Source organism: Pholis gunnellus (genome assembly GCF_910591455.1).
Source record: "Pholis gunnellus genome assembly, chromosome: 9".
NCBI lineage: Eukaryota > Metazoa > Chordata > Actinopteri > Perciformes > Pholidae > Pholis > Pholis gunnellus.
Window position 1 is genome coordinate 17,388,478 of NC_136535.1, and position 13,330 is coordinate 17,401,807.

At 41.7% G+C, this 13,330-nt stretch overlaps 2 protein-coding genes across 2 annotated transcripts; one reads left to right on the forward strand and one right to left on the reverse strand.

The window, feature by feature from the left end:
* Window positions 1–1,356: 1,356 nt before the first annotated feature.
* Window positions 1,357–5,441, forward strand: kbtbd3 (kelch repeat and BTB (POZ) domain containing 3; the record flags this gene model as incomplete). Its single annotated transcript, XM_079166762.1, has 9 exons — window positions 1,357–1,607; window positions 1,788–1,953; window positions 2,694–2,876; window positions 3,327–3,500; window positions 3,615–3,905; window positions 4,120–4,362; window positions 4,479–4,769; window positions 4,923–5,072; window positions 5,319–5,441. The coding sequence occupies 9 exons, from the start codon at window positions 1,357–1,359 to the stop codon at window positions 5,439–5,441; spliced, it is 1,872 nt and encodes a 623-aa protein (XP_079022888.1).
* Window positions 5,442–6,391: 950 nt separating this feature from the next.
* sln (sarcolipin) lies at window positions 6,392–8,049 on the reverse strand. Its single transcript, XM_079165707.1, has 2 exons — window positions 7,740–8,049; window positions 6,392–7,335 (listed from the first exon to the last, which is right to left on the reverse strand). Exon 2 carries the CDS (start codon window positions 7,229–7,231, stop codon window positions 7,136–7,138), a length of 96 nt encoding a protein of 31 aa, XP_079021833.1. The 5' UTR covers window positions 7,232–7,335; window positions 7,740–8,049; the 3' UTR covers window positions 6,392–7,135.
* Between the last annotated feature and the right edge of the window lie 5,281 nt (window positions 8,050–13,330).

Sequence of the window (13,330 nt, forward strand, 5' to 3'; positions counted from 1 at the left end):
CTGCAGCATGGCTGGAAGTTCACGTTCACTATCTCACACAAGAGGCTTTTGCTTCGTGCAGAAGCACAACCACAAATGTTGCTTCACAGCGAGGCAACGCCACCCAGTGGTGATGAGTTGCAATGCAACACAATGACTCAATTTTCAAAACATACACGTCCTGACACGCTGCCTTTTTGCATGTATATTGTAATTCTGTAATTTCATATCTTATTTTATCTCTATTATTTAAGTAATCCGCTTCATGTTGTCTTACTTCTTAGCCAGTCTCTTGAGCTGTAACATGAAGTTGCCCCCTACAACTAGAATAATAATGTGTCGTATCAAGTCCTGTGAATGATTGCTGCAGTTACTTTAACGTCTTCCAGATTCCACGACTGGTACACATGGTAACACACATTAAACAAATAAAAACGCGTGAAGTTGGACTATCTGAATCAGAATTTATTGGCCATGTATGCGTACGCATACGAGGAATTTGACTCCGGTTTTTACGTTGCTCTCAACGTACATACAGAATATACAAATATACTAAATAAATAAACAAGGAGAACAAAGTAGAACAGAGGTAAGCATAAAGATGTACTATGTATAAATATATATCCAAAAGTATATATATGAACATAAAGAACAACAACATTGACAATGGCTCTCTAATGACTAATAAATATATGCAGAGCAAATATCAACACAAACAGCAACGGCGAGCAAAATTCCCAATAAAGCTTATAACTGAGAACTCTTGTATATTTCTGCAACGTATAACGGTTTAACCTCTAACGACTAGGCTACACAATAGGACCACTCGGCGAGATTTAGCCTACAGAACTACAGTTCCCATCTGCCATTGCGCATTACTCTACCGCAAACAAAGAGCCGCATACATGCACACACAACACTTTTTTTTATAAAAGAGACACAGAGCTCAATATCAGTAACATAGTAAATATGATGCTACCGACAAATATAGCCGCTAACACAGAAAAAGCCGCACGACTCGTCGCGTGATTTCACGCTTCCGGAGGTTAGAATGGCGTGAGAAAGAGAGCTGTCCGAGGTGCTGACACAGTAAGTAGCCTAGTGCATGCTCTTCTTCAGACAACATACCGATATATTTCACATGTATTTCTATTACTACTATGTGTTTTACTTTCAGTGATTCATTATCTAGTGTGTAACCTAATATCTGTATTTGAACTGTGACTACACTGACTGTGTTAGACACCAGATCTTTCCTTAAACTTTTCTTTCTGTAGCCTAATATTATGCACCCCTTTATCTCAGGCTCACTATATTCTGTGGAAATGCATTTTGATCTTTGATTTTTGTTTTTATATCTTATCAAAATGTGGGAAGATGGATGAACCTCAAGAGTCATCGTCCTGTATCACCGATGCCCACAACTCCAGCGGCGGTACTCCACAATGCAATGGAGTCCCAGAGTGCCGGACCCTGCTGCGGGTGCCGGAGTCCCACGGACTCCAGCTGCTGGGCATGCTCAGATCATTCAGGGAGCAAGGCTTGATGTTTGACTTCACCATTAAGGTCCAGGAACAAAGTTTTCCCTGCCATCGCTGTGTCCTTGCAGCATGCAGTGATTTCTTCAGGTAGTCTATCTGTCTGTCTTTCCACTACCTACCTATCTATCTATCTATCTATCTATCTATCTATCTATCTATCTATCTATCTATCTATCTATCTATCTATCTATCTATCTATCTATCTATCTATCTGTCTGTCTGTCTGTCTGTCTGTCTGTCTATCGATAGTAACTGCTCTGTCTTTAGGGCCATGTTCGAGGTGGACATGAGAGAGCGTGATGATGGTTCAGTGACTCTGGGTAACCAGTGTCCGGTGGCGGTGGGTTCTTTCCTGGACTTTGCCTATTCTGGAGAGACACTCATCACTGATGGCAACGTAGACATGCTGTTTCAAGTTGCCTCTTTTCTGCAGGTAGAAATACAACAATTCTTTCTTTTTTTCCCTTTGAAACAAACAATTGTTTTGCTAAATTTGTGCCGTAACTAGTGCCTCCTCATCTGCCACAGGGTGTTACATATTCTTCATATTTTGACATGTCACAGTTAGTGCTATCACAATATCAGATTTTTACTGCACGATTGTCACGACTAAAATAATTCAGGATCTTTAACTTTGTTTATTGTACATTTCGTCTCTTCTTTTGGAAAAACATTACACTCAAAACAGACTGTAGGGGGATGGTACATGAGTCTGTCACCATAGCTGCATATATAAAATGATTCAAGAGGTGCTGGATTATTTACATGATATTATCATATTATCATCAATAATTCATTTTTAAATGTCACGGTTATTGTAAATACCGGTATATTGCGACACCCAGTGACTGTAAAGAATAAGTAAATGATACAATGAATGATGGCTGAATTCCTTTCCTATAGTGCAACCTCACGGATGTCTTCACTTATTTTGACTTGTCAGGCCTCCTCTCTGGACTGTGTGGGCATGTCCAGACTGTATTTCATTAGCATTTATTGCACAAACTAGCATTGGACAACTAACAATTTTATTATTTTTATTGGTATAAAAACAGCTCCACCAGACTTCAACCCAAGCAAATCAAGCAAGTGGAAATATATGTGTGGGTGTACAGGGCTGTCATTTAACTAGCATAACAAACATTTTCGAATATGTACTGTTTGTGTCCTCAGGTGTCGGTCTTGTCCCGAGCATGCAGCAACTTCCTGATAGGAACCATGGATCTTGGTAACTGTCTGTCCCTCTTCTCCCTCGCTGAGGCCTACGGCTCTGCCTCCCTCCTCCAAAGTGCCAAGGAGTTTGTGGTTCAGAACTTCTCTGACTTTTCCAAAACCCAGGACTTTGTGGATATGCAGGTGCTGCTTAAGAACGGACACGATAAGGAAGACATTTTAATGTATATAAGGAAGAATGTAGATTATTTGTCAATGAACTCATGCATTCCTACTGTGTATGCAGAGTCTGTCTGAGCATTGACTTTCACCTGTTTTTGCTCATTCTCAGTAATTAACATGACGACTCCAAATCAGGCTATGATTTAGAAAGGGTTTTAAATGATTTCATCAAGTTCATGTATAAAACGCAGTAGTGGGTGCATAATGTATCTAATTTCTACACAAGGGCATAACATTGTTCCCATAACAATATGTAGAAAATCATAAAGCCTGGCCCTGAAGTGTGTTCCCTTTCTTAGTAATAATAGTGTAGAAAGTGATTTTGATTCGACAAGTGATCTTATTATCATTCTGCCTACATCAAAAAGCCTGAACTCAGTCAGTAATTACTATTTCCATTGCTTCTTATAGGAGAATGTGTTGGAGGCATGCCTAAGTTCAGATGCTCTAAACGTGCCCAGTGAGGAGGCCGTGGTGATGTCCCTTCTTAGATGGACACGCCATGATCTCTCAAGAAGACAGAAACTGCTGCCGGGCTTGTTATCTCTAACCAGACTCCACCATTTACCTGCACCTGTACTAAAGGTATGAGCACGCTGCTTCTACGGGATTTGGGATTTTTGCTGGAATGCTGGTTCAGCAATGAGGCCTTGTGATCGTCTCAACCTTTCCGGTGTTCCCCCTCACCTTCTCTCTCAGACCCTGCGTGACTCAGACGCCCTCCTCTGCGATGGTAAGTCGTGTCTCGCCCTGCTCTCAGAGGCTCTTAGCAAGCAGGATCACTACAGCGGCCTGCTCTCTGACGCCAGGCCAGCCACCGCACAGAGCTACATCTACATCCACAAGACGGAGGAGAACGGAGAGATCCGCCACACCTTCTGCTACTGTCTGGAAACAGACCAGTGGAAAGAGCTGGGGACAGGGCACGGAGAGGGGGGCGCTGCTATGCCAGACCCACCAGGGTCCTGCGTTACCAGCTTTGCTGAGAAGGTACGTTTTGGGAGTGAACCTCGAGTCCTGCTGCTGTTTAGAGTCAGTGGTTCCCAACCGTTTGTCAACCTGTGACCCCTTATTACAAGTTATAGCCTTGGTGTGTGCATGGGGTGTGAGTTTTCTTCTCCAGATTGTTTCGTTTGAAAGTGTTTTAGAGACCTTAAGAGGTTGAATACATTCGCCAACTTATCGTCTTTCCACTGGATCTAAGTTGTTTGTGACAGGCGGTTGCCGGGGGAACTGTTGCCGGGCAATACGTCTCCATGTGGCTGAGCCGTTCCACGACGCCACGGACGAGGTTTGGTGTTTCTGTCCTTTGACCCTAACCTGCACGCGTGCGCCTGCCATGCGAAAGCCCAGAACCACGCACACAGCTGTGACCTGCCTGGACCGAGTGTACGTCATTGGAGGACGGACCAAGGGATCAAGAGGGGGAGCTCCCAGTCTGCTGGAGGTAACAGTGTTTCCTTTATATACAATTGGGTGAAGATTTCCTTTTATTGCTGGACTATTAAGTGTGGATTTTTTGTTAATGTGCAGTACAAATGCGGTTCTTTTCATGTATTCTAGGTGGAGTATTATAACCCTCTGATCCAGACCTGGTGCTCAGTCAGCCCGCTGCCCACTGCCATCTTCTACCCTGAGGCCAGTGCTTGTGGAAGTGTTATCTATACACTGGGCTCAGAGGTGGAGCTCACAGACTCCTTCAACCCCTTGCTGGACTGCTTCTTCCGCTACGACGCCCAGCAGGACCAGTGGAGTCGCCTGGTGGCAGAGTTTGGCCAGTTCTTCCATGCTACACTGGTCAAATCGGTGTCAATTCATAATACACTGCACCTCTGTGACCTCTCCACTTACAAAGTGAGCCATGAGATCGGCACTGATGAATGCATGAGTTGTCAGGCATTGCGTTGTAGTGTGAAGGCATTAAAAAAGGGTTATGTTGTCTAAGTTTTCTGAGCATGTTTATTGTTAAATTCGGACTTCAAAATACGCCTATTTCTCTACATCCAGGTCTACAGTTTTTGTCCAGAGACCTGCGTGTGGAAGGGTGAAGGGTCATTTGAGTGTGCTGGGTTCAATGCTGGAGCGGTTGGTATGAGGGACAGAATCTACATCCTGGGTGGAGACTATTCACCCGACGAGATCACCGATGAAGTTCAGGTAGGAGAACCTTTTTATCCAGAGAAGCTACTTTGACTTTTATTGGCTAAAGGTGGTGGTCCAAGTTTTTCCTGAGCTGAAGGTGGAGGCCACTTGATGGCAAAGTGTCTCTTTGCTTTTAAGAAGGATTGAAGGCGTGATCAGTAGCTCACCAGAGAAACATTAGCATCAAAATGATCCCATCGCAAAGACAAACAGAGGGTCTTCATCATCTAAGATCTGTCTGTTTTCTTGTGACCTGTACAGGTGTACCACAGTGAGAGAAACCAATGGGAGGAAGTGACTCCCATGCCCAGAGCACTCACTGAGTTCCACTGCCAGCTAATCAGCTTCAACAGATACAAAGACCCATGGGGTGACACGGCTTGATACACAGCAGACACCCACTCATGAAAACATGTGAGTGGATATACATGTGTGTGTTACATGTGTCACTGATGTAGGCAAGTACCCATGAGTCTCCCTTTGAGGCTTTCAACCCTCTGTGCATGACAGACAGCTGACTGAGAGAATGACAATCTTTGACTATCACCGCATCACTCAAACATCTTCACAACATGAGAGCACCTAAGCCAGGTAATTTTTTTGGTTTATTTAAAGACTTTAATCCTTAACTTTGTATGTGTGAAGCACCTGGTGTCGTAGGGTCTCTGTTGTGTCATTCAAAATGTGGTCTCTCCCATGGAGGAACCCTATAGAGTAGAAGACTATTTTAGAAAACCTATTTTAGTAACTGAATATTTTTTTTCTGCTTTGTATGAAAAGTAGAATTCCCAAGAAAAATAACGCACAGTATCTGTACACTTATCAGCTAACCTGCAGCTAGAATATATAAAAGAATACTTTGTTATGTAACAGTTTAAAGCTCCATTTGCACAACCTTCATGAGGAATTCAGTGTTATTTTCCTGCATTTGGGGTATTTGCATCATGAATGGATCAAATGACTTTGTTTTGGCAAAATTACACAAACCCTTATACTAAATTAGCTACATTTCAACTAAATGTGCTTCACAAGATGGTAATATTTTTAGAAAATGGTCCTATTTATGGGTTTGTGGTACATTCTGTCATTAGGACTCCCTGTTATTTTCCTGATTTGTCCTTTGTTTTAGCTGATGAAGACCTGCTCATATATAAGAGACTATTTAAAACTCAATTAAAATAATTGAATGGCAATGCTGTGTAAATGATCTGGGTGGATTTTCTTTATAAACTACTTGCATTTATTCTGTTTCCGACTGTCATGTATCCATGCATGCCCTGTTTCTCCTCTCATGATGTATAATTCTACATGTGATCAATCCACAAATCTCCTGATAATCTTCAGTAACTGCTTGTTTAATGAAAATGTGCAACTGTCACAGAGAAACACTCTGTAGATTCAAAGAACACAAATGCTTAAAGTTTCAGAGAGCAGGAGGAGAAAAGGACATCATGGCGTAAATCATAAATGCAAAGTACATTTGTGTTATGAAACAGAAAAACTAATCCAACAAATGAAAGACTGCTTAATGGCAAGAAGTGAACATAAACATAATGCATCCTTATTTGTGTAGATGTCTTCTTCTTTGAGTAGATATAGTACCTGCATAGATACATTCAGCACTTAGTAAAAACAGAACAATAGACTCAACAGCATGGTTCATTGTATCATTGTCACAGGAATGACACATGGGATGCTGCATGTATGACTGTGTATGTGACATTACTGAGTCTCATAGCTGTCACTTTAAAACCCCTGTTTATTTATTTGTATTCCCCCTCCCATCTCTACTGTCACTTCCCCTTTGGCTCTTGCCAAATATTCAAGGCCACTTTCAAAAAACATCTCAAAACAAATTCGGATCCAAGACTAGTTTTTAAATGACAGTCTGTCGCATGATTTTAGACATCGCATCACTACTTGAGCTCTGGACCAGACTAAACATAAATAATGGAAAGATGTAAACACTGTGTCTGAAGAATAATCAAAGTCCTACAATAATCAGGCTGGCTTCCTTCCACACACATCTCTCTGTCTCCTCTGCCTCCCGTTCATCTCGTCTCTCGTTGCTCCATGGTTTAGGCCTGGTACGTTTTCACCAGCAGCCACATCAGCAGCACAGTGATTAAGACGATCATGAAGTTGAGGAACAGCTCCTGTACCGAGCGGTCCATGGTGGTATCACACCCGAGAAGAGGAGGAGGGGAGGAAAGAAGGAGACAAATACGAAGGATGCAGATGTTGAGTGTTGTTTATAGAGCTGAGGCTGGTCCTGGACCTGAGAAGTGTAGAGAGATATGAGCAATGAAAGATATAATTAAGGTATTACCAAGGCAAATAGTGTGGTGGTAAAAATATATATAGGTGTATATGTGTCTACAGTGGCACATGTGCTGTGTTTTGCGTGTGCATGTTTGTTATCATAGATTAGAGGGATCAGACACTTAGGCGGGTCATTACATCTGTTCCATCACTCAACAGGGAGAGGGGTCAACAATACACCCTCATATAAACACATGGGCGATGACGCACACACCAGCAAAGCATACGTAATGATCCACTATCGTACATGTGATCAGGTTAGAAAGTACTGTATGGGAAAGTAGAAAGTTAAAAAAGTAGATACAAGCCCCTTTGCACCCATTGCATGTTCAAAATCAGATGTAGCCGGTGAGCTGTTACCTTTCCTCTTTTGGCAGCAATCTCACTATGAGCAGGAAGAGGCGAAAGCAGACGTTCTCATGCGTTCCAGTAGTACTTGAGCTCTGATAGCTTGTCTTCTTGCTGACAATTCTGTTGTGGCACTTCTTCTCCGTATGTTAGCAGCTGGTCTTCTTGCTGTTGTCCAGCTCTCTTCGGTCGCCAGGGGAAGGGCCCTCTCCTAAAGTAGTCACCCTAGCGAACCGCCCATGTTTCGCATACAACCGGACTGATGTCACGCAGCAACTAAACAACCAATAGAGTGTCTTACTTTCCACAATCTCATCCACTGGTGTTTCCCATATAGCCATACAGAGTCTCCCTCATACACAGAGACACAGAACAGTGGAGGGTTATTTATATAACATTATTGCAGATACTAGGTGGATTACAGTTGTTCCAAACACAATACCCATGTCTTCTGATGGATATAGAAAACTGAAACAGTATCTGTATCGGGGTGTGAGCTATTTACAGGGGCAAAGAAGAATAACTGAGCGACCTCTCCAAAATGCAAAATGGGAGGCATGTAGATTTAAATCCAGCTGATACCACAGTTTATCATGCTGTCTGGCCAGTCAAAGGAAAAAGGAAAAGTTAATTCCTCCCTTCGTTATTTAGATACTTTAATACGTAATATCATTCCACTGCACTTGAGTTACTTTCAATATTCTCTGTGACTGCTGGATGACACCTACCAGCCAGGAAAGACAATAAAAGGATGTGTAGGGCCATTCTCAAGAGGGTGGGACTTATTCTATAGGCCGGCCTGTGGTTGACAGAAAAGAAAGAACAGAGGAGAGTGGCACGCTATGGAGAGCACAACCCTTTTTGTAATCGACAATGACAGATAACCCTCATCCCTTTAGTATTTCTAAACCTAAATTAACTGAATCCTACTAAGCTACCAGTACTGACTGCAATGACATTAAACAACTAAGATACAATGTGTTAATTAGAGAGCAGATGTTGCCACCTTTGGACAAATCCAGGCTAGCTGTTTCCCCCTGCTTCCAGTCTTTATGCTAAACAAAGATAACCACCAGAAAGCAAAAAAGTGTATTTGCCAAAACTATTCCTTAAAATAGATGTTGATTGTAAAGTGTTTTTCTCTCACTTGTGGTAATGTATAACCATTGTTCTTTTACATTCTCCCTTCTACGCTGGTGCTAAGAAAGGGATTTTGACAGTTCACCACAGTGAACCGCTCAGTTCATCTCACACTTGACAGCTGCTTAAAACGGTGTTATCTTTGATCTAATGTTAAACCCCCTTGACACACCTTCTTCCATACACACAGAGGGGTCACAGCAGGACAAAGTGTGTATGAGCTTGGCTCCCTTGAACCTCTCCATCACAGGATTCCAAGGTCTTTCCCAGAGGATTTAACAGATCAAAACGTCTGCCATTTTATCCCCCTGCTGCCCTGCCAACATCAAACCAATAACTATTTGACCCAGGGATTCCCATTGTCACGGAGTCAGCGCCGGGGTGATTGAATAAAGCAGGGTGAGGTGTGCAGGCATCTCTGTGCGGGGTGGACCATGGCCCACTCTGACAGCTGTGTGTGTTTAAGATAGAAAAGCACTGGCAGGGTTACCCTTTAAATCAGTGGAGAGATGGAGGGTTGTCAACAAGGCCTCAGAGACACCATTCCACACATTCTGGGACACTATGTGTGTGGGTGTACGTGCATGCAATACGACTACTGTTTATTACTTATTTGGTGACAATTTCAGGATTGTCAGATGTGAATGTTATGGCAAAAAAAAGACAAATCAAGTCATCTATAATATCAAAAATATCAACAACTAATAGCCAGGAGACAATTAGCTTAGCATAAAGATGGGAAGCAACAGGTATACAGCTAGTCAAATGCTTAACATTTTGTAGCATGTTTAATCCATAGAAAAATGAACAAGATGAGGTTTTGCTTTCAGTCTTTATGCTAAGCTAAATGCCTGCTGGCTGTAGCTTTAAATCTAGTGTACAGACATGAGTGTGATAGTAATCTTTAATAAAAGATTATTTCAATATATTCCAAAGAAGTTCATCAAAAAATAACGTAGGGAGTCATTCAAGGGTCAATGAATAACACTTACCTCTACTCTCAATGTTAAGCAAGAGCCAAGAGGTGATTAGCTTAGCTTAGCATAAAGACTGGAAGACGAAGGAAACAAGCTAGGTAACAACCTACCAGTGACTCGAAGGCTCACTAATGGAATCTTTGTATATTGTTTAATCTGCAAAAACAACACAAAGTGCAATAATAACAAATTGGGGTTTTGCCCCCTGCCCTTTTACAACGCTAAGCTAAGCTAATCAGCTGCTGCCTCTAGCTTCATATTTAGTGTGTACAGACATCCGTGGCATCAGTTTTCTCATCCAACTCGGCAAGAGGGCAAGTAAAAATATTTTCGAAGATGTCAAACTATTCCTTTAATTTTGAAGCTTGAAAGCTGTAATAAATGATAGTGGGCTAGGGCTTGCAAGCTAAAACATATAGGCTACACATACAACAAACTATTATTTTACTTTTTCTGTAATTTCAAGTACATAATATATTCTTTCAACTGACAACCAATAAGTCACACAAGATTTGATGTGAAAAATGTGCTATTCAGGAAAGAATATCCCTCTGCCCTTATTTGTTAAACACGAAATGCCCTGTGGTTTAGCCTACACATTGTGTTTTTTTTTTAATTTCTATCTTACAGCTTTGCTTAGTGTCTAAATCTTTTCTACTAGATGGCGCTTTGATTGGAGGAGAGACAGGAATACATCTGAGCTGACTGTGATCCTGACATAGAGATGATACAGGCAGCAAATACAAGGCTCAGGCCTGTTTATACTTTACGCCAGCTGTAATATTATGTCTGAGCAACAGATCTGCTGCCAAAGACCTCAACTAACTTCTGTCTGTCTCATATCCATTGTAGCTGCCAGTTAGACAGTGAATAGATGGATCTGTACATTCTTCAGTGCTACAGCATGTTATGTCTTCTCTTGTTGGTATCTGTAATGCAAGACAAACCTGGTTAAAATGACCTGGTTGCATATCAGTCATATTTCCTTTTGAATAAGATTGGACCTAATGACCATGTCCCAAAAATATTTTCCTCTCTGGAAAGAGAACATGAAAGGACAATGAAAAAGAAAACGTGTAGGGCTTTTGGCTGATATATTTCTGTACTTTTATCGGTTTCATTGCCATAGTTCCTGTTCCAAGAACAGATATCTGCTTGCATACAGTCCCTAGAGAACTAAATAACTATTTCAAAAAGCAATCCGTCCATCTCCGTCATGCAGTCTGCAGCTAATCAGAATACAAAGATGCCAGTAACAGGAGTTTGGCCTCTGGCTACTGGCCCTACAAAGGGTAATGGCATGCCTCTGGCTACACAAGTGGTTCCACTCTAGTTCTCACCATTATCCTGCTTTTAAAGAACTTGGCTGATGTGTAAGGTGAAGCAGCTCTTAAGCACTGGCAAGCAAAATATCATCTTAAGCTCATGTTCATAACCTGAAAGGGATATTTCCACTTTGTAGCATGCTGACACTCATTGATCACAAGTTCATGGCTGACCAACTCTGAAATATATTGTTGAAATTAGATTTATTGTAAAATGCAGTTCGTCTGAAAACATCAGTTGAGAAACAAATCTTACGACAGTAGTCCATAGTCTTCATTAGCAGATGGATCATTCATCAGATACTTAGTGGAGTTTGTGGTGAGATTTCCTCAGCTTCTGTTTCCAATGTCAGAAAATTACGTTGCACTTCAGCTTTTAAGCCAGCTTGCATGAGACGTTCTATAAGTGCTCTGATAAAATGAACATTTTCAAGTACAAGTAACTACTTCATGCGCCGAGGAAAATTGTGTGTTTGAAAACTCCACAGCAGCTACTTAATTGAGCTTTTAGTGAGATCGTTTTTTTCAACTACAAGACAGTTGGGAAGTCAGACAGAGTAATGGATTGCAACAAAATTGTAATCAGACAAAGACTTGATTAATGTCTTTCCCCTGTGTTTTCATTATCGTGTTCACTGGATACAAATGTGTGTGTTGTGAATGCTAAGAAATTGCAGCAAGGGATAAAGCTTTGCTGCTGATTAATCTCCCAGCAAGTGTACGTGACTGAAGTCTCTGAACATCATCCAACACCCACAAAGGAGAGAAGACTATTTATATTCTTTATTTATTAGACTGTTTTGAAAAACAAGATGGAGCAGATCGTTCTAATGGTGTTGGAGAGGGCAGCCACAGTCTCCTGTCGGACCAGCTGCTGTTTTGTGGACTAAACTGAGCGTGCTGATAAAACAACGAAGGGTTCCCACTGGCCAGAGTTCAGCCTGGCACTGTAATTACTGAGATGGCTGAGGACAGGTGAGGGCTTCATTACACTACACACCCGTGTATAATCGCACACACTGAAACACAAAAGTTCCATGCTCACGAACACATACGTGCATGCTGGAACACATACTCACACCCAAAGGGGCTGTGGAGTCATTGATCTGGCTGAAGAGGAATTCAAATGCAGGAGCTAATTGTCTCCTGTGAGGGAGGAAGCAGACAGAGAGCAGAAATCAGGGCAAAAAACCAAAAAACAATAGACAGAATATATAAATTACAATTTAGAAACATGTCTGAACCTAAATCACTGATTGTATCTGAACAGCATCTGCCCTGATGTGTAGGGTAATGTGTGTGTTTTGTTGAAAAGGACGCATTAGAATTAGTCAGCTAGCCTATTGTGATACTCTTTCGTTCTCATGTAACACAAGAGTATCCTCAGTTGCCAGAATTTGAGTCCGGTCTGATGATGGATGAATGACATAGATGACAATGGAATGCAAAACAGTCTACCCAAGATAGTCATCCTGTATACTTATATTTTTATCCCATAGTATCAAGTTAACGGGGCCTATAGAATGATCCCTGGGGCGATTTTGTCTGCCTTTTGTTAGGAGATTAGGAAGGCATGCAGCATGGATTTGCCTTCGGGTTCAGGTCCTATATAATGGAGCAGCAGGGCAAAACACTTGATTTTAGGCTTGGATACCAAGTGGAAAAAATGGAAGAGAAAAGAGAAGGGAGGCTTACACTAAAAGAGCAAGAGGTTTTCAATCAGTAGCTCGATACTATAGATATATACAACAACAGATCAATATGTCCCTGCTGGGATGTTATAGCCTACACTAGGACATTAATACCAGTATTAGACTATTAGTCTACCCATGGAAAGTACAGTAATCTCACTGGACATACTGAGTAACACAGATAGACTTTCTTTCCTTGTCTTGGTGGTCTGAACTCACATTACAGAAGGGCACACAACTAGAAGAAAATGTAGAGTGAAACAGTTAACATTTTAGGCTGCCAAACGTATACGCCTACAATTAATTGCTGCATCACATTGCAACTGTTGGAACACAGCCATTGTTAATGGTATTAGTTCCCATTGTGCTTTGTCTGAAAAGGGTTTCAAAGGAGCCAACTGTGCATGGTGGCTCTGCTCTCCTGGGATGAGAATCGTCGGGAACCTTCAGTGTTTGATGCTTGTTGCACC

Excerpts from the sequence above, each read along its gene's own strand:
- sln (XM_079165707.1), bottom strand. The coding sequence starts at position 7,231 with ATGGACCGCTCGGTACAGGAGCTGTTCCTCAACTTCATGATCGTCTTA.